The 25,414-nt window shown below is 43.6% G+C and overlaps 2 protein-coding genes across 11 annotated transcripts in view; one reads left to right on the forward strand and one right to left on the reverse strand.

Moving 5' to 3' along the window:
• Positions 1 to 18,721, forward strand: LOC143218582 (uncharacterized). 5 transcript variants are annotated; one of them, XM_076443831.1, is made up of 8 exons: positions 1 to 207; positions 5,306 to 5,654; positions 5,901 to 5,984; positions 8,901 to 10,365; positions 14,369 to 14,464; positions 14,642 to 14,994; positions 15,083 to 15,408; positions 16,250 to 18,721. In XM_076443831.1, exons 2-8 carry the CDS (start codon positions 5,404 to 5,406, stop codon positions 16,564 to 16,566), a joined length of 2,892 nt encoding a protein of 963 aa, XP_076299946.1. In that variant the 5' UTR covers positions 1 to 207; positions 5,306 to 5,403; the 3' UTR covers positions 16,567 to 18,721. The 5 variants fall into 5 exon arrangements, with proteins under 5 accessions (XP_076299946.1, XP_076299950.1, XP_076299949.1 ...); XM_076443835.1 differs by having other exon boundaries at positions 8,901 to 9,801; XM_076443832.1 differs by lacking the exon at positions 1 to 207 and adding an exon at positions 220 to 711.
• Positions 17,791 to 25,414, reverse strand: part of Coro (protein coronin) — a 12,105-nt gene continuing 4,481 nt past the window's right edge. For all 6 annotated transcript variants that reach the window (XM_076443865.1, XM_076443867.1, XM_076443864.1 and 3 more), the window contains exons 3-6: positions 24,622 to 25,103; positions 22,182 to 22,560; positions 21,345 to 21,581; positions 17,791 to 20,960 (exon numbers count right to left, since the gene is read on the reverse strand). In XM_076443865.1, the coding sequence (XP_076299980.1) occupies positions 20,781 to 20,960; positions 21,345 to 21,581; positions 22,182 to 22,560; positions 24,622 to 25,103 (1,278 nt within the window). In that variant the 3' untranslated portion in view covers positions 17,791 to 20,780. The remainder of the gene's footprint in view (positions 20,961 to 21,344; positions 21,582 to 22,181; positions 22,561 to 24,621; positions 25,104 to 25,414) is intronic.

A 25,414-nucleotide genomic window follows, 5' to 3' on the forward strand; every position in this document is an offset into this window, starting at 1 on the left:
ATGCGGTAGTCGCGGAAGCGATGACTGTCAACGCGGAAATCGGTAACCTTGTAATCGCCATATTGTTTGCACGCACGTTGCGTTAGCGAAATCGTCGGAGTGGTGTTAATCCCGTAGTGGTGTGTAGTAAGTGTTGTTGACGCGGTGTTTTATCAAAAAAGAAACGGGGAAAGAGAGATAGAGCGTGCACAAGTGTGAAGAAGAAAGGTAATTTAATACACGGTTTACTTCGTTTAAGTTTAAGAGAAGTACGAAGCTGCAGGCGTGTACGGACGGTATTCGGCACGGTGTCAGTACGGTGTCAGCACGGTGTCGGCTGGTACGGTGTACAGGACCGTACAGGATTCTGTTAGTACTCCGACTCTAGCGTGATCGACGTAAACGTGCCCGTAAATCGATCGTGCCCCTCGAGGTTCTCGTCCCGCGACTATCTCCTCACCTCAGCTGCATCGAAAGTCTCTCGAGTATTGGTCGCAGTGACGTCACGCCGAAAGCTACGAGCTATAAGGGATGGCCTATGCCTCTCTTCTCTTTTTTCGTCCTTGTAACGAGTCATCGTAAATTTCTCGCGTGCACCATACACGATGACCGTGACGAGGAAACTCGTTCGTCGCTACCTTTTGTGAGAATCGTCGTCGCGTGTTGGTAAACTCCCGACACGACAGTCTTTCGAGTGAAACCAAGTCGCTTCTTCCACTTTCAGAACCTCTCGTGAGTATCCCATTATACTCTCTGTATTTTCTATTAACAACTCTCGGTGTACGCGGCCGAGCTGAATCACGATTTCCCTCGGATTCTTGCGAGAAATAACTTTTGAAACGCGAGAAATGCCAAAGGCCGCTCGAATCGTCGAATCTTTCTCCTTCTATCTCCTTTCTCCCCATCTTTCTCTCTCTCTCTCTTGCTCACTCTGCTCGTCCGCCCCACTCCTTTCTCTCTCTCTCTCTCGCGCGCTCTCTTTCTTCCTCGTTTCTCTCCCTCCACTCACCGCATCTGTCTTTTTCTCCCTGGCCTCGTGAGCACGGGGTTAGGTTACGAATCGGAACAGCTCGATAAAAATATTCGAAGTGAGAAACGCTTTCGTGTTGGAAATTCATTTTAGGTACGAGGAATTCGAAGGATGTCGGTCGTTTCGTGTGTGAAACATCCCGGATCGAGGCAATACGAAGAATGTTGAATCGTTACGTTTGAGCAATGTTTAAACGTGTTATCAGTCATGTTCCGGGAGATGGTAATCGAGTGCCAGTGAAGTCTTTCTACCGCGTAAGCGACCCTACCATTTTCGTTTTTCGGTGTTACGGTTCCTGGAAGACGGGCGTTACTCGTTAATCCGTTAGTCGTGAAAGTAGATACGGCGCAAGGGGGCAAAAGGGATTTCGATCACGTGACTGACGCAATTAACCGATCCGGGTGAATCGTTTTACTGATGTACTATATTTGTAGTAAAACTCGATATACATATGTATTTAGGTAGACGATTCTGTTTGAAAAGTCCGTTATCGAGATATCGTTGTGCCAACGAACATTTACAGGTAAAAACAAACAAATGTCCGAGCGACAAGGCGACTTTCTCCGTCGGTATTCGGCGTTCACCGTATTTTCACAATTGTCGCGCAGTAAACTCCGTAATTCCGCCATTCGTTTCTCGCTGGCCAGATCGAATTACAATTTCGGTAGGTTCGAGATCCAACGGTTTATTTCCTTCCAGCAAAGTAGTGTCGCCATAAAATTAGACATGATCGAGCGTGTCCTTATATTATGTAATACGATACGGTACTCACCTACTCACGCATTTGGTTGGTCGAAAGAGACTCGTCCCGCTATAGACTGAATTCGAATCGATTTTATTAATCGCGTTACTAGTGCAGTTGCACGCGAGAACGGTACCCATAGTATTTCTCGTCCACGTGCACCCATTCAGTCTTGCGGCGATTACTTCTTTACAGTGCCCCGTTCCCCGGAAATTTTTCAGCTACATTTTTACTCGAAATTCTGACCATGAGAATGGTATATCTACATCGCTTCCCATACATTTTCCATCGTGATTCAGCAGGAAACAGCAGCAAAAAATATTGTACTGAATTTCCGTTGTCCGTTGGTCGCACGTCACTGGCAACGGTTTCATTTGAATTATTAAGAAGCAGAGATTCAAAAGGAAATCCACGGTCTTGCTTTCATTGTGTAAATAGGTAACCGGCTTTCCAGGTAGTCCACGTATATAAATGCACTAATCTTCGTGATGCAATAGACGTGATTCATTCGTATCTCTGTCGTCCCGGGTACTTGAAAAAGCGGTAGTTTGTCTATATTTTGAAAAGAAAAGAATGATTAATTATTAGTAAACTATACGTTCGATGTGTGTTTTCCCGCCCGTTCCCCGTTTTGCAAATGATGGAGGGCGTCGGGAAACCAGATCCTCCGAGCTGAAACTTTCGTTGCCGGTTTGAGAAGATTAAATGGAACGGTTGACCCGCAATTTATCGTAGGTTCGCGTCACAGGATTGGTTACATAATTTCAATTGTGCTCTTTACGTTATTACATAACCTCGTTATTGACTTCGCCCATAACGCGAAACGTAAGAGATAACCCACGCGCGACGTCTTACCATAATTAGGTTGAAAACTCGGCGTGACTCGACCGTTCCGTTTCGATCCAGCCGAGAGACGGAGAGTGACCGGTTTTTCTTTTTCTACCGTTCGCTCGGAAATAAAGCTGGAACGCGTCTAAAGGCCAATCTTACGAACGATTGACGTTCGATCACGCTGTTACCCTACTACGGCATTATTAGTCGCGTGATCGTTATTTCGAACAATTCGAAATCGCGATGGCAGCCGCGCGGTGGTACAAAGGAACCACGCGACGCTCGATCGGTAAATCGAGTCGTTTCTACGTTGTTGGGCGATCTTCGGTGAAATCGAACCGTTTCGTGTATTTGTTCTGCGCGTCCGATTCCGGTGAAAACTGGGCCGTTTGCCAAACTCGAGGAAAAATGCGAATCGCGGCTGCTTTCTTGACGCCAGCTATTTGGCAAGACCGACAATTTTCCTGTTAAACGTACCGCGCGACGCCTCGTGTCGCCGAGAAGCCGTGAACCGTTGGCTCTCGTGATTTTTCGAAATCATTCGGAAACTTTTTACCGACCGCGACGCCATTTCTCGACCTAATTCAGCTACGGAACACAAACAGACGCTGCTTATTTATTAGCAAATACGTGTTATCGGGTACACTACTATATATGTATACATCAGAAATTTTTGTTCGCCTGCCCTTCTGTATTTAATCCTTGTGTAGTGAAACGGGTACCCATTTACGGTTTCTTTCAACAATTTGTTAATGTATCTCTAAAAAATGTTACAAAATTTCTCCGAATGTCCATTCTTTAATATATCAATTTAGATGGTCTTGTAATGAGAATTTGTCCGAACATGTTAAATACAGAAAGGTTTTAGATAATCTATACATTCTGGTTGACTATACAAGGGTTAAGACTAGAGATTCAGATTCGCGAGAAAGTACGTGAAGTCTCATATATGTACTTTCGCTCGAATGCACATACACACGCCCGTTGACTCATGAATGAAGTTAATTGTGTCTGGGAACGGTAATGTCGAATTGAATTCGCGCTCCGTTACGCAAGAGGTGTTGTTTGATAGTGTCAGCCGTAGTATATCCTCTAAATTTAGAACCGCAGATATCTCTTGGCTATCTGTGTGTTTTTTTCTTTCGTCTCTTCTTCGATTCGCGTAGAACGTCGATTGTGGAGGTCGTTTACACGATTGCGTTATCTGAATAGAATATTTCGCGTCCGATGACCCTAATACGTATTTAAATATCCATCTGCAGACGATCGACTGCGATTCTGTACGAGAAGATAAGATCAATCCTAGCCGCGTTCAGGATCTCTCTGGAGAACCTCGTTTCTGGATGATCGACACGATTAAAGTTACTGTCGTCCGTGTCTGAATTCGAAACCTTTTGGAAAATGGTTCCGCCTTATCGTTCGGTCGCGCCTTACAACGGTGTTAAAAGTCATGGCGTTTGTGCTGTATACAGGGTGTATCCATTCAACTGGCCCGTAACTCCCGAACGTTCTACATTTTTCCTGGCTCAAGGTTGGCCCGTTTCTTTTTTTAGCCCGACCCAGTGACCTTTGGCATTTCGTCGTTTTGTGTTCACGTTCGCGCGAGAATTGGACACGGCGGTCGCGGTAATGGTAAAACGCATCGGGTCCACAACAATCTTCTTACTTCTTTCCTTTTTATTTCTTGGCTAACGGCGATCTCGCGTCGCGAACGGACAAGCGCAGTGGATCGATACTTCCGGTTCACCGTTTGAGCAGAACTCTCGCGAAACTCCTGCCAAATCGAAGGGAAATTGAACTGTACACTACAGGGTGGTTCTTATTTTCGACTGTGAACGTCGAAGAAAAGTAACGAGACGTACAAGTTCTGTCTAACATGTTTCTCGGTAAACCGTTTCAAAGATATTCGAGAAAAACGATTTCATCAGCATTAAATTAATTATTTCGATGTTTAATCGTCTTGGGACACGTTTTCCCGTTATCCGATCCAGCTGAAACTTCTGCACAGGTTTTGTTTTGAATTATTTGGAAAAATCCTGGGGGGGGGGGTGCCGTAAAAGAAATTCAAAGAGCCACCCTACGGTACACAGTATAGAATATATATTTGACTTGATGATTCGAGTCCGAGTACTGCATTATGTTTCCCGGTTTTGGCCCGGTTTACCCCTGGTAACTTAAGAATGAAGGAAAACGTGATCAGGGCTGAGAATCGTACCGCGGCTAGGTTTTTCGCGCGAGAAAAGGGGAAAAGGGGACAAGGTGAAGTGGCGCGGCCTACTCGCGCAAGGTCGACCTCGGGAACTAAAGCTGGAACGCGACTTTTGAGCGAAGGTTCCAGCTGATGCGATGGCTGCGCGTCGTTTCCTTTCTCCTCTTCTTCTCCGGAACATTGTCGAAAACGAACTTCCTAGGGAGGGCTATCGATCGGACCGATCGAGGACAGTCTTACGGGACCTTATGAGTGAATGAGCCGGTGGCTCGGGGTGTCCTTGATACGGTGTAACACGCGTAGTAACCTCGACGATTCTTCAGATTCTTGAGAATCAGTTCGCGACGAAGTAACGCGCACGCAACGTTTTTCCGGAACGGGAAACGTTGTACGATCAGGCTACGGTTGAGATAGGCCTTATCAGTTACAACCGAGTTATACCGATATACGATAAACGATATGTATGTGTGTTATGTTTACTCACCGTTCTCTCTCCGAAATTGTTGGGATTCAGGAAGATTCGGGTCTCTAAGGGAAGATAGAGACAGAGACAGACAGAGAAATAGAAAGAGTGAGAAAGAGAGATTGAGAGACTGGTGAGCCCAGGGTGCAATGTCATATCACCGTGGGGGCCAGGCGGGCGCCGTAGCAGTCTCGTACAGCAGCAGCCCAATGACACCGCATTCTCCTAGCAGGCGATGTTCCAGCGGTAGCAGCGGAACCGGTAGCTCCGCGATCGGCAGCTCTTCCGCCAAGCTGAACACCTACCGACCCACCGGCTCGTTTTACACTTCGTCCACCAGCTCGAGCTATCGTTCGAGCTATACGTCCGAATACAGACGACCCTACTGCCCATCGAGCAGGTGAGCTCTATAAGTCTCTCTCCACATCGGGAGAGCATTCTTATTCTTATTCTTATTTTGTTTATTTTCATTTTTATGGATACTCTCTCGGGATCGGCAGCCGCTCTATTCGCATGGAATTCTATCCCCCCGCATCTTCCGTCCCAGCGGGGCTAACGTTTCTTTTCGCGGACGCTGCCGATCCCGAGCCTCGTTCAACTGGCGAATATGCAATGTTAAATAGCTCGTACTCGATCGGCCCTACAGTTACTACTCGTTAACGTCGACGGGTTCGAGCATCCGCAGGAACTACTTGTCGGACTACGGCCGTTCTCGTTACTCACCCGCAAGGTGAGAGCAATCCCTGATACACGTGGGCGCGTGTTAAGATGCGGGCTCGCCGGCTACGAGTGTCAACGGTGTCCGCGACACGCGACGTTCCCGATAAGTCTCGACAGTTTCATTTTTCAGTCTCTTTCTTTACAATTTCCATAATCCCGTTCACCGTGATCAGTGGACTATCCATAACTAATAACAATCTTCCCCCCCCCCCGCTCCGAACAATTGGCTAATGCAAGTAACACCCGAAACGCGATTAACGAATAGAGGAGGGCTAGAGCGAACGAGCTAGAGTGAAGTAAACGTTGGCTCGGCGAGTTTCGAACACCTGTGAACAGATCAACTGAATCTGTTCCCAATCCCAATCGGTTTGCTTTAACTTCCGGACTCTATAGTCCGACTGCCCTATACCATAAAAGGTCGGGGTCAAGAAAAGTTATGCATATCGGGCGCGATGGTAGTGACCCAGGGCCGATAACCTGAACTAGACACGACAAGTTCGCATTTGCTCTGATAGCGTCCAGTCATTGTATACGTGCATGCGTATACGTACGTTTTAGGCGCATCTACACACATCCGTTTTTCTAACGTGCGCTACCGGTATTGTGGTCTGAAATTCTATGGATTCAATTTCAAGCGCTCCACATTTGTTCGAACCAGGGCTTCGGAGTCGGTAGACAAAATTCTTAACTCCGACTCCAACTCCTCTCTTTTTTTTTTTTTTTTACCTCCGACGCCGATTTCGGGTCCGACTCTCCAAATTGAAAAAAATACGTACTCAAAGTAATTAAGAGTTGTAATAAAACTGAATAAATAGTTGAAATATTGTATTAAAGTCTAAGAATATGAATTTCCTATTTAGGAAATAGTTAGAAAATACTACCACCATAACTTTAACGGTTTCTTTCTCAATACTTCTATACTGTAGATCAAATATTAGCAATTTATTTATGTATACATAAATCTATTAATGATTTATAAACAAAAGTGCCAGAGTTGTAGTCGATATGTTTTTTTTCGACTCTGACTCCGACTCCGGGAGTCGATATATAGCTTTTTCTTACTCCGGCTCCGAAGCCCTGGTTTGAACAAGCTCATGTCGCATTCAATATTTGCCGCAGTTCCCCAAAGAAACCCACACTCGCCGCAATCCCATATACCGTCAGCCTCGTATGAAAATTGCCCAAGTCCAAAAACGTAAATTTTACAGGAGACGACAAAGAGAACGATTTAAAGCGAAGTTTTCAAATTCTGATATGTATTGTGTGGCGCTACCTAACAATTTATCGCTGAGCTATTGCCCTCAAACCGTAGAAATTGAAGTACCTAACACGGCGAAGCTGAAAACCCAATTTTTATAAAAAAAAAAAAGGACTTGGGCAGTGTTTTCTGTTAGGCCGACGATACGCGATCGTCAGGACATTATCGCATATCGGTCGATGTCCGTTATTCTGTCGCACGGTCGCCGCACGTTAGAAAAACGGATGTGTGTAGCGGGCCTTAGTCGGCAGCGTAGCTCGACGCGTTCATTGTACTTATTTTAGCGATTCCAAAATGGTGGATCCATCTGAAAGAGGAGAAAATGGTGGCAAACGCGTCGAGTATATCGCCCTATACGCGGTATACGCGCGAACGATGTTGCGCGCCCGATTCGTGATTCAGTAACCCTGAAGATCCAAACCCGAAAGGGATGGTTTTAGTCGGCGAGTACGCCAGCTCCATCCACCGATCCGAGCGAAAAGTTCCTAGCGATGCTTTCGCGTCGGTAAAACAGATTTCTCTTGGAATAAGATTGCCTTTTTGTTTTTTCTTTATTTATTTTTTTTTGTTTGCTACTGATGACCGAATCGCGTTACAGTTGATCTACCCGAAAAACCGCCGAGATTCTCCGTTAGAAGTACATAAAGTGGGCGTACAAAGTATTCGCACACCGTTTAAACACGAACAACTTTCTCGAAATTGGACTCAGCAGCTTGAGTTTTTGCGAGGCGTTAGGAGATGTGTAAATCATTTTTTAAAAATTATAATAATAAAAATGAAGGCGACGATCTCTAAATGTCTTGTCTGTGCCTGTAAGGAAAATTGCAAACATGTATTTTGTAAATCTAAGTCAGCTATATGCATGTACGAAGTTTCATTGAAATCGGTTCACGTATAAAAAAAACCATTGGGCATTGTAAGATGTAAAGATCTTTGAATTTTTGCTATTTTCAATCATATTTTCAAACTTTGTACACGTATATAACTGACTTACATTTACGAAATACATGTGTTGAACTTTCATTATAGGCACAGATAAAAAATTAAAAAGAAATTATTTACACATTAGCTGGTGAACCAATCCTCCTAACGTCTCAAAAAAGAAAACTCGAGCTGTTAGGTCCAATTTTGAGAAAGTACTCGTTTTTAAAAGGTGTGCGAACACTTTGTACACCCACTGTAGTTGATTCCGGTGTTCGGCTGTATCCTACGAATAATATGGATCAGAGACGAAACTCCTTACGGTCTCCTGGTCGGAGGAGAAGATTGTCGTAAAGTGTCCTAGATTGTTTTCTCCGAAACCCGCGAGATAGAGGGAGAGACAGAGATGGAACCCAAAATGTTGACGGGGACGAGTTTCGCGTCTGGTCCAGAGCGATCTGTGCCGTTACTAACATATACCCACGACGATGGCGCTGCTTTCATATTCAGGCGACACGAGTTTGTGCGCGTGCGTGTGTTTATATGCCGAACGGGTTGCGTGTATGCTCGCAATCATTGCATAACTTGAAAAAAATTAGAGAAGCGGCGAAGGGGTGAGGGAGAGAGAAGTACGAGGAGAGAGAGAGAGGGAGATAGAGAGGATGGTGTGCGGAGGGTAGCCCTTGGCCGCGGGCCCAGCCGAACGAAACGATGCTTGCAATATTCACATTGGACAAACGTTTGCAGGTCAGTTTCGTCGTCGGCGTACAACAACACGGGCAGCAGTGGCAGCTGCAGCGCGGGCACAAATGTAACAACGAACGGTACTGGCGGCGGTAGATACGGATTGTCGACCTCTTCGTCTTCCTCGAGTATCTCGATCGCCGGTTCGTCTTCGAGGGAGAGGGGATCGGCGCAGGATTCCTCGTCCTCCAGACAGTTGGAGTCGACGTCACCTACCACAGCGGAGATCATCAGCAGGTATTCGCCGTCCGGTTACGTGCCGAACATCCGGCAATCGACGAACATCACCGGATCCTCCGGTAGCAGCAGTGCTAGCGGACATCATCATTGGAAGCATCACGCAACCGGTTCCTCGTTGACCGAGCTGTTCGGCGGCGACGAGAGGGAGATAGTCGAACGGAGCAGGGACCTACGGCCCGAGTCCTCCCTCTCCTCCTCTTCGTCGTCGTCATCGACGGCTGCCGGTACCGGTGGTAGCGGCGCGACACTCTGGTCAAGGTCGAAGAGAGGAGGGTCACTGGCCAGCAGCACGGTGTTGACCAGCGGGCATGCTCGCGCGGACAATGCCGCCGCGTCCCCTGGCGAGGTAACGATTGACGAGCGCGGCACCATCCGCGATCTAGATCGAGACGAAAACAACGACGACAAAGACAATGACGAGGACGAGGACGACAATAACGATGACGATGACGACGATGACCAAGAGAACGAAGACGCGGACGCGGACGATGATCGGCACAACAACAACAGCAACGATCGCACCACCAGCAACGCCGAGGACGCATGCAGCGGATACGGCGTGAACAACAACGACCCCGACGATAACGACGAAGACGGCGACAGCAACCTGAACAACCGCCATCACCGCCAACAACGCGCCGGTGCTCATCGAACCGCCGACGAGGTCTCACTTAAGCGTAACCTCCTGTCGTCGTCTATACCCGGTGGTGTTGGCGGTGCCGGTTTGATCGGTGTTAAGCTCGATCTGCTCACTAACCTTGCCACTAATCCGAATAACACGGAACCGCTGACTAATAACAACGGCCAAAAGAAGCAGCAGCAGCAGCATTCTATCAACGACCGGATCGAAATCGTCGAGGACAATAACGAGGTAATGCGCGGCATAGAGGATGCCATCTCGTTCCTGCAGGGCGGACGTGCTGAGGATCCGGATATTTTGGACGACGCCGAACAGCCACGGAACAACCACCCATCCTCCGCAAACGCGTCTTATGATATCGATCACACCAGATTCGGGGGCGGTGCCACTCCGCCGCCCGTCATGCGGAACGGCGTGGCCGGACGACCTTCCGGTACCCACGGAGACGATCCAGCCGTCCCTTCCACCTCCAGAAGACCGGACAGTCATTTTTCAGGGAACACGAACACTGCCAGTAATCTGACCCCGTCTTCTACGGCACCATCCACGGCGCACCAGAGTCTCTACCGCGGCGTAGCCGATCAGTTTGTGAGTGTCCCAATCGTCCGGTGCCAATTCATCCAAGGTAGCTACGCGGCTAGGATAACGAGCACGCGAACAGGAGCAGGGCTATCGAATCTCAACGGTTGCGTCCCCGGCACCGATGCTTTTGGCATCGGTTCCGATCTAGTCGACTGCGTTATTGCTTCTTATATTCTTATGCTTATTATTATTCGTATTCTAGGGCAGGCATGTTCGACCAGTCCGATCATCCTAATTCAACGGATTCCAGAAACCAGATACACTTTCACTGACATGCGGTGCTCGCCCTATTAGAAATAGAGATCGCGGCTTTGAACGTATACTAAAATACACGTGTACGCGTGGTACGTGAACCGTGTAGTACGAATTTAAGGATCCGTGAATACGAATCCGTGTACCCACACGGATCTGCGAATACGGATCCGTATTCGCGAATCCTTAGATTCTTACTACACGTAACACGTACCACGTGTATTTATATACACGTGAAATAGGGATCCCTAATTAGGAGTCGCTTCGGACTTATGATCGGACATCCCTGTTTTAACGAATTTGTCCACCCTGATCTTTCAGCTGCGAACCGTATAACGATCGATAAACTACATGTTTATAACAGAAACAAAGGACATCGCGTTCGTTCGAGACCTCGGTAGCGCACGGATCAAAGGATCAATGGAAAACGGGCAATCGATCCTGCACGCGTTTTATTCGCAGCGAACACATCTGTCATCCGCCCTCGCTAGCGATCGCGCAACGTCTTCGGCTATGCAGCAACAGCTGCGTAGCTCTCGGTGTAGCGCCAAAAAAACACGCGATGTCGGAACGAGACCGTTATGTCCTCGAGGTGCACGCGCGCGCGCCATTGCAGACCTTAGAAAAATATTTGGCGTATACTTTTTCGAATTGTTCGTATCGCGAAGAGGGGGCGAAACGTGTCAAATGTTGTTGCTAGAGAAGTTTCCGAATTCCCGGGAAGTTGAACGTGTAGAGCGAAGCCGCGGGAAAAACGATACGCGTCGAGAGGTGTCTGGTTTAGTTACCCGCTCGACCTCCCGCCCGCTCGCTAGCGGTTCCATCCGTTACGAAACGCAGTTTATCGAGCCGTCTCGTGCACGCGTTTTCGTCCCTCGAACGTCTTCTTCGAGTAGTTTCGCACGACGGTCGGTTGTCGCGCCGACTGCCTTTTATTAATAGACCAAAGCTCTCTCACCGGGAGAGTGAGAGACGCGGGTCCTCTCATAACATAACGGTACCCCGTGTAACGGCAAGAAACGCGCGTGTTCGCGTTCACGCTCGTGCCCGTACGCGTACCCGTGCTCTCGCGCACGCGTTACCACACCGAGTGCATGAGCTGCCCTACTCGCGCAGCTCGTACTGGAATGTGTAGAAGCGCGTATCGTCGCCGTTTCTAATCCAGTGATCGTCGCGATCGCTTTTTCCCGCTGGCGTAGCCTTACGACGACTGACCGACCGTCCCGTGTTCCGAGGAGGTTCGCCTCGCGCGTGTCAGTTTATTAGTGTATCTCGTCGCTCGAGGGTGGGGGGAACACCGCATACTCGATTCGTGCAGTTTGGCAAAGGTGACTTTCGGGAGGAGTCAATACTCCGAGGTAACTCGGTGCCTCCTTAGGAAATCATTTCCCCAAGCGTCGTCGTATTCGCAAACACGAATCGATTTATCGATGCCAGAAACAACAAAAAAATCTGTTTGTCACGTTGATTATCTGTTTGTACGCGTTACCGTCGCGGCATATCTATTACGCAAACGTTACAAGTACATCGTATAGTAGAGGCTGTTCGAAATCCCTCTCGCGGGTCGATTTTCACTGTTCGACCACTTTGTGTACACCGCAAGCGCGCCAAATACGCAGTCTGATTGTTATTAGAGCCGGGACCTGTTCCTAGTGGCTAACCGTCTACTTTATTGTCTTTGTAACACGTCGCGGTGCGTAACCTCGTTGTTTATACTAATCGCCGCCCAGATCTTATCAACACGATCGAGTACTTCTATCGTGCAGACTAGCGAGCGGGCACCTTATAAACTCCGTATAAACTGGCTTACACCCAGTACGTGGGCTGGGGGTTGTGGTGTTTGTGGCTAGCGATCGCTCTGCTCCTCGTTTATGCGTTCGTGTTGGGTGTTTCGGCGCCTCTGACGCCCCGGAAGCATACCGTCTCGCTCGGTCTCGCTTCCACGCGGTTCTGCGGATCCGTCGTGACCGTACACGCCACTCTTCAGCCTCCGGCTAGCAGTCGCGAAAAGGTGAGTGCTCGAGGAGGGGTTTGCGAGACTCCTACTTTGTAGCGGGGACCGGCCGAACGAACCGAAAACAATGACGTCCACGTTATGCGCCGCTTCTTTCTCACGGCTGCTCGATGCCCTCGATATTTACACCGTTGTCCCTTTTATTAATATATTGTGTTGGGTGTACTTTCTGTTCGGAACTATCCACACGCTGGGGTCGAACGCAACGGGAAACGTACGTACCGTGTGTGCGTGTGTTTGTACTCGTGCGAGTGCGAGTGGATCGCTGTGATATCGAACAAGCGCCTCCGATCAAGACGGCAACGCGTACTAACGCTACTATCGTGTCTCGTGTTGAATCAAGTGCTAACCGATACCCTAAGGTCCGGTGCGGATTACCGGTTATAAGGTTCGATTATACGCGTACTCGACAATTTTATTTCTTCTATTTTTAACTAGCTTCCAGCATCCGGTATTGCTTTGATATACTCCCCTCTGGTGCAAGCCACCGCATTGTCATAAGACCGTAGACTTTTCAACTTTTAGTCCTTGAACGTTATTTTTATTTTCTGGATTTCACAAGCGTAGCGGAAACAACGATCTCTCGTGGCAACGGATTCGTGATTACAGGGATCTGCGAGAACCAGAAATTGTATCGGGTCGGGAACACGAAAGAGTCGGGATTCTCGAAATAATTTATTCTTTATATATTCGCACACATAAATATATTGTATGTTTAATATAATGTAAATATTTCATTATTGTACGTAATTCTTCTCGTTGGAAGAATGTTGTCCATCGCGAGTTCTCTTCAAGAGTGTCATATCGTCGGCCTCACATGAAAATTATCCAAGTCCAAAAAAGTAAATTTTAACTATTTCACTTTACACCGAGATTTGTTGAAACTATGTTTATATTTAGACACTAATTACAGCAGTTAACAAAAAAAGTTACCCCCAAACCGTAGAAAATAAAGTTCCTAACAAGGCGAAGCTGAAAACCCAATTTTCATAAAAAAAATGGACTGAGAGAGAGTTTTCATATGAGGTAGTATGTCATGTTCTCGAAATTTTTGGGAACCCGACCTGACTCGTCCCCGGTCATCGTGATTCCCGAGATTTTCAGTGACCAGTAGAGATTACTCTGTAATTAGCTGTCCGATCGAAAATGTTTTTGTCAGGTATAGCATGGTTTCAAGAGAGCTTTCACGTGATTATAGCAAATTTTTTGTAAAAAAATACATACAATTTTTTTGCAATTTAGTTTATGCTACGATCCTTACGGAATTCGCTTTGAAATCCTCTAACAAATAGGCGTAAAAAAATTATGGTTGTATTTGCAAAAGATTGAAGGTGACCTTAAAAAATCACGAAAAAAAGAATCCCGATTATTTCGGGAAAAAATTTCGTGTTCCTGCCCTGATATTTCGGGTTTTCGCCCGCCCTTACGAGATTGAACTTAGTTATACCGCACCGGACCTCCTTTGATTTTTCACTCCGACGTTAACTCGCCGCCTTCACTGTCCAGTATCGTCCCTCGGGAGTGTTTCCGTTAGTTCTTGTTGCAAGAGAAGTAGAGTGTTACTTGTTACTCTAGCAAGCTTTACCTCCTCAGCGCTTAAGAGCCTAACATTGTCGTGCTTTTACCAAAGAAACACGACGACATCCGACGATCTTGAAGCCCCCGTAGAAACAGTCCGTCCACTACTCCCTTTAGAGCGCGCGTGCCAGATTAGGCGAGTGCTGACCGTGATTTACTTTACAGGACGGAAGCCCGACAAACAAAGCGACGCGTAATCGGCTCCAAGCGCATCGCGACGAGCGATGTGGACTGAACGGATTGAGGAATATTGGAAACACAGTAAGTAGTGTACACTGTGTTCTTGATAATTGTCCAAAATCAACGAATACGAAGACGCTAATACGAATGGGGTCTAAAGGCCAGACAATTTGGAGACATTTATGGAGAAAACACTGTACTTGGTTTTACTCTGTGTCGCTGTAAGCAGTATACTATATGAATTTCTTTCTCTTTCAGTGTTTCATGAACAGCGTGATCCAATGTTTGAGCAACACGAGACCGTTGCTCGAATACCTACTGGACGAACAATACCTGGCGGATATCAACGTGACTACATCCAGTATGAAGGGTGCCCTGATCAAGGCGTTTAGCCAGGTGATACACGAATTGTGGGAGGTGGGCGGTGATCATGTGGTGAACACAACGGCGCTGAAGTCACAGATACAGAGATTCGCGCCGAGATTCATGGGCTACAGTCAGCAGGACGCCCAAGAATTTCTCAGATACCTGTTGGAGGGTCTCCACGAGGACGTCAACAGAGTGACGGTCAAACCGCCGCCGATCCACACGGATATCCCCGATATGTACACGTAAGGAACCGTTGCACCGACTTCGATATAATTTGAAAATTGAAAAATTGAATTTTGGCAATAAAAAGAATATTTTCCGATCGCACAGAGACAGCCAGAAAGCCGTGGAGAGCTGGAAACGTTACCTGCGCAGCGAAGACAGTATGATAGTGGACGTGTTCGTCGGTCAGTTACGCTCGTCGTTGCACTGTACAGCCTGCGACCATGTATCGGTAACGTTGGATCCTTTCTGGGACCTGAGCCTGCCGATACCGGCCCGAAGCGGTACGGTCAAGTTGAATCAATGTCTGGAACACTTCACCCGAGAAGAGGTTCTCGACGGTGACGAAAAGCCGACCTGTTCCAAGTGTCAGATGAGGAGAAAGTGCACTAAAAGCTTCAGCATACACAAGTTCCCGAAGATTCTTGTTATTCGTATCCTTTTCAAATGACCGCTAGAAAATACGGTATGCTCTTATCGTTAAGGTTGCCCGCGTGCTCGAGTGAGAGTGCGGTGGTGCACTCACACATCGCTAGATCCGCATATACGTATATGAAAGTCAGAGGGATTTTTTTCTATGCATACTGACGCTTTAAAGGGGTAGATTCGTTTTTCCAGGATTGCAAGGATGTGGGATGCGCCTTCTCATTTCTCGATAGCGCAAGGATGGGCTTTCCCAGTAATCAAAAGTGCTAGATGAAAGATCAATCTAGACCTCAGTCGCCCCCAAATTTCAAATTTAATTAATTTAGTAACTTACAATAATCGGAAGCATGCAGTAGCTATTTTTATAAAGCTGCGACAGCTACATGCTACCGAATCATGCAAATTACGCTTCGTAAACGTAAAAGTAGGATTTTTTAGGGCGATCGCGGCCTAGGATTGATCGTTTATCTAGCGCTTTTGACTACTGAAAAACCCGAACTTTGCATTATCGAGAAATGAGAAGGCGAAATGGAAAAACGAGTCTACCCTCTTGACACTAAACCTACCGAGCACTAAAAGCGATTAATATGTTTTAGTTTGAAAAAATGACTAGGCTTGATTTATTTCGATTTTCTGCAATTTTTACAACAATAAGTGCTTGGATATAGAATTTTATCCAATCAATTTCCACGTAAGCAACTTCATAATTTCAATAATTATGAAATGAAAAATATAAAACCGGTCATTTGACCGGCAATGGTAGGTTTAGTGTTAAAGGATCTTGAGCGTACCTAGACGTGGAATGTGGTTCGGGCGTCGATGTTTTCCTTAACGGAATGAATTCCGTAGATTTGAAACGTTTCTCCCCGATGGAACGATTCCGCGGCAAGCTGAACGTGACGGTGGACTTTCCATTGACCGGATTGGATCTCAGTGCCTTCGCCGCCCCCAGGGTTCCGGGCTGCACTTACAATTTGTATGGTGTCGCGAACCATTCGGGAACCACGTACTCCGGTCATTACACCGCGTACTGCAAGCATCCGTACTCAGGCGAATGGCACGAGTACAACGATAGTCGGGTGTCCGTGGTTCCGGCGCGGTCGGTGGTCACCAGCGAAGCCTACGTACTGTTTTACGAACAGCAGCCTCATAGTTCTCACTTGTAACCTTACGCCATTGCCTAGAGTTTAAACGACCATCTTGCCTCTCGATACCTCAGTCCAGCATAGCGTAAATGCAGGGGTGACGAACTTGTTCGAAGCTTGGAATCGCACGCGACCTATTATCATTCAACAGATTCCTTCATCGGTAGTCTGTCTGCTGCGTGCCTGCCTGTCTGTCTGCCTGGCCGTTATATCTGTGGTCGCCAGGAAAAACGCCGCATGTTCAAAATTTCAAAAAATATAAGTTTATGCATTACTTGAGCTTTATAGTATAGGATTTACGTCTTCACCAAAAGAAAAATCATGAATAGATTGCGAATCTTTATGCAAAATAAAAATTGTTCGCATTGTTTGCGGGGCACAGGAGCAAAATAAAAATTTTATTCTTTTAATTATCCTATTAAACCAATGCATAATCAATTAATTATCCTGAAACCAATGCATTGATGTCCTTAAATATTTAAATTGTGCGCGCCCATTTTCGTCATAAATGCAACAAATCCGCAGTCTAGTCATGAAAATAAATTCAAAAGGCTCAAAGCATTAGTGATGAAAACGTTAAACGGCAATGTCTCGAAAGTATGTGACGTACGGTGTTCTTCCTGACAACCACAGATATTTGAACCATCGTTAGCGCGCGGAATCATACGAAACGGTGAAGCTTAATTCTTTGTCATCCGTCACGCGTCTAATTTTAAGTTAAATACAGAAAGGTTTTCAATAATCTATACATTTCGGTTGACTACACAAGGAGAAAATTCGGCGGAACAGGAGAAAGAAAGTAGAGCCGGCAGGAGAGCCTCGTGCGACTTACGGGCCAGTTAGTTCGTTATCCCTGGTCTAAAACGAAATACTACTTTATCGTGCGGTATTGAAAAGCGACTAAACACTGAAACACGACGGCGTACCAGGTCATTTTCCGCATTGTGTCGAGCACAACAAGTCGGGGATTGCGTGCGCGTATGGTGAGACATTGGCGATAATCATGACCTCCTTCAACCCTCCTCTCCAACCCCTATTACCCTACCTCGAGCCGATTTGCCTTTTTCTGCGGATCCCATACCCCCTTCAGGTTCTATACCCGTCTTCTTCATCTATCATTCGATATATCTTTTTTTTTAGAAGCAAAATAACACAAGTGACGCTTTCGTGTGTATGTATAGGAGAAGGAAAATGTATGTGTGTGTGTTTGCGCGGGTGTGAGAGAGAGAGAGAGAGAGAGAGAGAGAGAGAGAGAGAGAGAGAGAGAGAGAGAGAGAGAGAGAGAGAGAGAGAGAGAGAGAGAGAGAGAGAGAGAGAGAGAGAGAGAGAAATGTGGAAACCTTGGATGTGGTATAGAGGAATGTATCGAGAGCTGGTAAAACTGTGTGTGTTGACCCAAGGTGTACTCTCCTAATTGTCGCGCATAATTTAATTGAAATTTTATTTATCTTTTGTTTTTGCTATGGAATATACACTGAAAATCGGGCAATCGCGAATCGCGCGTTCTAGAGAGCCTCGACAAAACGCGATAAACCAATGTATACATACACATATAGATATCTTGTGTATATGTATGTATATATTATGTATGCATGTACTTTGGTATTCGATGAACAAACTAAAGAATAATCATGAGTTCGCCAAAGATCACACGTATATACGGAGTAATACGCTTCGGATGTCTAGTTACTTTTGAATAGACGATATAGTAATAACATGTATCCTCGCACTTCACCTGGCAATCTACAGCTAATTTACTTTTGTAAAATATTTTGTTTAATAATATATCACAGTCAAGAGTTATTTATTTAATTTATGGAAAAGAGAAATCTGATAAAATATTAATATATTCGATATCGACAAATATATATATACATATATATATAAATAAAATAAATTATTATACGTACTACATACCAATAAAAATAACAGAGATTAAGAGGAAAAGAACAAACGAACGAAGCAAATATGTATATATAATATGTCCTTCTCATTTTTTTCCATAGCTTTAACGAAAATTTATGTCCACGTTGTTTTCCTTCCCCGATCGGAAAATACATCGAGAGGACATTAGACCCGATAAATTATTACTTCTCGTGATTAATTCAATAAAAGTCTCCTAAAACTTAGTCAACTTATTGGTCTTAATAATAAAGAATTGTGGTTGAAAATCGATTTAATTAGTTTTATTTTGTTGCATGATACTGTAACTGCTTTATGCGCATGAATTTTAACCATTATTATATACCCAGTCAGCCAGGCCTGCCTCGAGCAGACATCGAGCACAGTTTAGCGAGCAGATGATGGGCATTATCCTGTCAGAACGACGCTCGAAGCATAGGATGCTCGGAATCTGCTCGATTCTGCGGGGTAGATGGGAGGCAGCTCGATCCTGGATTCCGCCTCGCAGTAAGATGGCAGCAATGTGGCGAATTAGTGCCACCGATGAGAATAGCTCGTCTGTGTTAGCGCAACGCAGGCAGAACAGTGCTGTCAGATTGGGGAAATAGATGACCATGTACTAATGATACTAAACGTGACCAGTCTACAGTGTAGTGTGGGATGATGGAGTATGCCGTATGCTCATGGCGCTGGAATGGGATAGTGGAAGAAGGAAAGGAGGACAGAAAAAAATCGACCAGTTTTGGTCGATTCTGGCGGCACTGCACGCGTTATTGACAGGTGACAGTGGATGGTTAAATACTAAATACTCAATGAAATTGTTATTGAAGGGCTAAAAAATTGGTGGGTGTCTACTGGAGAATCATTCTGTATCTGTATTATACAATAAAGATAATTTATTCACACAAAATGAAAAATATTGGATATTCATTACAGCAGCAAATGATTCGTGCCGCTTTTCCCATAAGATGCAATGTTAATTCTGACACGAATTATTCGCTCTTAAAAAATTAAGGACACATTCATAATCGTTGATAATTGTTCATAATCGTTCATAATTGTTGAACAAGTTTGGTGTTGGACAGTGTAAATCACACAAATCGGAAACTTTCTTCCAGCAGTTCTAAAGTTTTTTCCGTGTAACATTTTGTTTATTTTCTCGTTTCTTTGTTATAATAAATGGAAGCTTAGGTTATTTTGTTGTTTTTCATTCTTTAATAAGCCCTTTTCAATTTCCCATCAGTTTTAACTCCATAAAATACTATTTTATACTTATAAAAAACATTAATGTTTTCTGTAAAATCAGTATCAATGTCTCCGATCGGAAACGTTTTGCCACGGGTTGTATAAATCAACACAAATAATTTTCTAATTATTAGACATTGACACTTCCTGTTAACACTGTCCCATTAATTTTCATTGTATCTGTTCGCTCATAAATATGTAATTATCCGAAAGAAAGGTGATTATAAAAAAGGTCACCGACGAGATCTCGTTGGTGCTTGAACGTTTTACCACGAGTGGTGCCACTATCGACCATTTACGAAACTGACACAAGTATTGTTTATCGAATAGTAACATTTATGTAAACATAAATGTAAACGTCATAGATACATACATATTATACTAATTAATATTATATTAATGTTAGAACTATTTATACAAGAAAATAGAGATTTATTTTCAATCAGTTATATATTATGTATTCACATTTTTTGTACAAAATGTATTCTTTTCACAATGTTGAAAAAACAAGTTAGTTAAATATATAATTAATACCATACATATTTTTTGTTATACTCATTATAATAGTAAAATAGCAATCTTTGTTTATTACTTTTGCGAATCGCATAATTTATATACAAAACAAAATTATGCGTCCCTTCAGAAGATATTACGTGTGTGCACACTTGACGCTATACTACGATAAAAGTCATTTTTTTTTCGTTATATTACAGTGGTATGTCTGTACAAATTAGGCACTCGTTTATCCTCATAGAGAAATATACATAGAAGTCTCGAGTACTGGATGTTAACAAAACAGCCGATATCTTAATGCTAATAAACAAAGCACTGTCACGTGTTAGATACAGTCTAATAGAAATAGAAGATGTAAAACATGATACAAATGCAAGCGATGTATGATGAATGGATGTACAATAAATAGCAAAGATCGTTCCAAAGAATCAAGACACACGATGTAGCTAAAACCTACTATTTACACAAATTGTTATATCAAAATATATGATAATTTTTTTGTTTTTATTACATTAATTAGTTATCTTTTCGTAATATTTGTCGATTTTCTCAGCTCAAAAAGTAGATTTAAAAAGTTAAACCTCGTCGGATGCAAGCACCTCGGTCGTGGCAGGCGAAGCAGCCTTCTCTTTTCTTTCCTCTTCTTTCATTTGAAGAGCAACGGCTGACTCGAGTACCCGTATCCTTCCCTCATGCTTCACGATCACCGCTTTCAATTTTCTGATTTCCTCGGTGAATTCTTTCAGCAAATCCTCCTATCGAAGAAAACGTTGTCATAGCATCGTTTAAGGGAATATGTAGCTCGTTTCCAGGATTGCATGGGTCCGGGAGGCGCCTTCTCATTTCTCGATAATGCAGAGATGGGCTTTTTCAGTAGTGACAAGCACTAGATAAAAGATCAATCTAGGCCTTGATCGCCCTCAAAAATCCTACTTTTATGTTTACGAGGCGTAATTTGCATTATTCGGCAGCGTATAGCTGTCGCAGCTTTATGCTTCCGAATAATGCAAATTAGGCCGCGTAAACGTAAAAATAAGACTTTTATCTAGCGCTTTTGACTGCTGAGAAATCCCATTGCAATCCTGGAAACGAGTCTAGAGAGCAGCGATTTCAAACAAAAACGAGTGTCAAATACGTACCGTAATTCCTGCGGACTGCGTAGCATTTTGTGCATTGGACGCAACCTTCGCTCCTTTCCCGAGTATGTTCGATTTCTTATTCACTTTGAGGTCGTTCTTGGCTACCGTTGGTTGATAGCCGTCTCGCATTGAAATTAATATAGGTTCTGCGTCTGTTCCGCTTGCCCATTCCTCTGCAGAAATCGCAGCCGTGTCACCGGAAGTATCTGGATACAAATCTTCTTGGAATAGGTCAGACTAAAAATTGATGAAAATTAACATCGATCGATAATTAACATTTCCATACGTTGACGTTGACTAACGTACTGGCAGCTACGTAATAGAATTCAGTTTTAACGAAACAAATGCTAAAGAGTCACAAGATATCTTTTACTATGTACATATTATGTTAGAAGATGAATAATTACAATATAATTAACCCTTAGCGCCACTAAACATTGCTGCACCATTATTTAAAATATTGTTTACACTATTGAACATGTTGGTATCTAATCGAATGCTAAACATTTAACCCTTAGCACTCGAATGGTGACTCTGAGATGCCACTAAATATTGGTATCTAATCAAACGTTTCAAATAAAATTTAAAACATCATAGGGAATGGAAATATTCTAGCTAGGAAGAAATGTTTAATTTTCTAGTTAAAACAGCTCCGAGCGCAAAGGGTTAAATATTGTACGAGTTATTATATTATATCAATTTCGTACCCCCATGATATTTAAAAAATCATAGAGAATGGAAATATTCTAGGTGGAAGAAATGCAAAGGGTTAACATGATTCGCATACGAGGCGGCCAATAGTCAACGCGTTAATAATCGTATTTGTATGAACTCTACCCTTCTCGGTACTGTCATAGAGATGACCTGGCAGAAGCCCGAGTTATTCAGCCGGTAGAATCTAGATATTTCACAGCTCTTAACATCGGAGCCTCGTTTTGGCATCATTCCTATGCCCCTTTGTGGATCAGGGGTTTGAAACGTATTGATATAATGAACGAAAGGAGGTTCGGGAGTAATTTCAAAATAGCGAATCACAGAATCCCCTTTCCCGCACAAATACACCAGATTCGTGTCGGGATCGTACAAAGGGAACATTACTCCGTTGCTCGTATCCAATTCTACCATAACTATGGGCTCGCCTAACATATCGGGGGCACGCAACGAATACTGCCTCTCGGACATTTTGCTGAAACCTGTAGTAAAAATCAAGCCTCCCCTGAAAACATAGTAAACCTTACGTGGATACGAAGCTTCGCTCGAATCGGATATACAGCGTGAGTATCGTAACGATCTCAAATAACTCGTAAGTTATTTTTTGTACGAAAAAATATTTCCAACAAAAGTTGCATGGTTTCCTGGGGGATATACAGTGCTCCAATCTCATTTTTATTACTTTGCCTTTTTATCGAGATATCAGGGTCACTGTACTGAAACAACTACAAAAAGAACAGAAGTTCGAACACCGCTTGAAATGAAAATTCATTTTAAGTCCCACTTTGTATAACACATTTTTACGCAGACATTCCATTTAAAAAACTGAAGGTGACCCCGATAGCTCTATAAATAAGCAAAGTAATAAAAAACCGATTAGAACAGTGCATGTCATTTTTTCGTACAACAAATAACTTACGAGTTATTTGAGATCGTTACGAGACTCATCCTGTACATGTGTGAGTACTACCGATACTCTTAAAACATACACTCATACATACTATACAAAAAACGGCCTACAACTTAATTCTAAGTATGGTATGCTTACACTATTGTAATCCTTCGTTTATAATATCGTTTTTCCAAGTTCTCTCAAGTTAATCATCAAAACCGAATAACATCCACCTTGTTACAACTTCTAGGCTGGTATTAAGTACACACATATAAACAGTATAAAGTAACACGAAGAAAGTACAGTGATGATTAAAAGAGAAAAAAACAAAACTTGTTCGTTTGTTGTTCGTCTGAAGGTCATCGTAAATCATATTTCGATGAAAAAATGTCAGTGTACCGGCTGAACACTGTGCCCGTAAATCGTATTACTCCAAATACAAAAATCACATCTGGTTGTTACGATACGTTGTTTCGTATTAGTGCAGTTACATCACTGTCCATCGTATTTATTACACATGTTCATCGATCGACGTGTACAAGATGTTATGCTTTAAGGTAATAACTTGAGATACGATACTTACTGTAACGTTTTATGAAGATGTTACACAGCGGACATCTTGATATTTGTATTTATTAAGCTGACATCCTCCTGATGTTGTATTTTCAATCTTGCGGTATTCCATTAAAAAATACCATACCTCGCGCTACACAAATTGGAAAGACCATGTGATAATAAAAAAATAAAGGTATCGCTTAACGCGCGAGTGAGAGTATATCGTTTAATAGGATCTTTATGAATGCTTCTTCTAAGAGATCTAGATTTACTTGTACGCTTCTAATTCTAATTAAACATATATCCATAGAAATATCATTCTTCTACTTGAATTCTTTGAATTTTTAATTCTCGTACGCTTATCGTGTAAAAAGGCGGATGTATACTGTTTGATGATTATTCAATGTGAAAGGTATGTTGATAGTGTATCGCATAGTAGAAATAGTTGTTATCGCTAGAAAGATGCCGACAAAAATATTTCTCCATGATCGATTCGAATCGTAGAGAAATATTAAACATGTATGTATGTGCAATTCTGTGAAGGTACCAATCGCGCACCTGTGAAATAGACGCATCAAATAGTTTTCTATACAATTTTCACAGTTGCTCGCACCGATTAGTAGCATCTAGTGGCAATCGTAATTCCTTTTCAACCCTCATCCGTCCCTCATGTCGATTTCACACAGTTTCCCCGAAATAAGTTATACCGTTCTGTTATTTCTAGGTAAACTTGCTCGAAACTCTTTGACTTTTATTTTTCTAATGCGAAACGCATATCCGAGAAACCTAAGATGTAAATGTTAACTCATCGACAGACTGCGGATCTTTATGCGCATTCATAGGAAAATTTAAAAAATTTAAATCCTCCTCTATTAAAATCATTGAGGGAAGAAATAACATTCAATTTGGTTTTTATCCCTTGTAATCGATGCAGACAATTTTTATTTTGCATAAAGATTCGCAGTCTACTCATCTATTTAGATAACAAAACGACGGACGGACGAGAGTTAATGTAACAAAGAAAACAACAAGAAAAAAACATTTGCCAAAAAAAAAAAACATTTGGTATAAGCAAGCAAAGATTAGTTAATCATACTTGGAAATATCATTGGTACGCACCTGAGAAAGATAGCACGGGTAGCTTTGCTGCCTTCGTGCGCGATAGCCTCTTCCAATATTTCTCCCGAACGTGGATCCAAGATTCGAATCTTTTTATCTTTGCACGTAGTTACCAATCTGGATCCGTCCCAGTTCCAACACGCCGAATAGATCATGTCTGGGTGACAATCTATTTGTACTATTGGTTCTCCAGTGCCGACGTTCCAAATTAAAACAAGATTGTCAGAGCCAGCTGTGAGCAGCACGTTAGAGGCAGTTGGATGCCATACGACAAGACCTACTCTACGTTGGTGCAATTGAAGGTCTACCACCGACTCTGTTAACGTCCTGGAGATCCCTCCATCAGGTATTTGCCATACTTTGACAACGCAATCTTCCGAGCCCGAAGCTATGACATTGTCGTTGTGAGGACACCACGCGATATCCAGCACCGGACCTTTGTGTCCACCAACTAGAGGATAATCTGCCGGTATTCGACCGATCTATAATAAATTCAATGTTAAACATTTTTCCTATATCAACACAAATAACATTTCACGAAAACAAGGATGTATAGTTTGTTCCACAAGGGCGTGTCTGCGATATCTTGGGAGATAAGGATAATGTAAAAAACACAGATGTCTTTAATACGCCTTGGCTGAATATTTGTCAGTTTTGTTTCTGAGTGAAAAGAACAGAGCTTTTCGAGATGACTGCAGCGTACACGAAATCATTAATTTATTACCAAATGGAAAGTGGAAAACGCCATCACCATAATAACTTTGCCATCCCAATCCCCTGATGCAAACCCAAT

Source organism: Lasioglossum baleicum, chromosome 20, assembly GCF_051020765.1.
Source record: "Lasioglossum baleicum chromosome 20, iyLasBale1, whole genome shotgun sequence".
Taxonomy (NCBI): Eukaryota; Metazoa; Arthropoda; class Insecta; order Hymenoptera; family Halictidae; genus Lasioglossum; species Lasioglossum baleicum.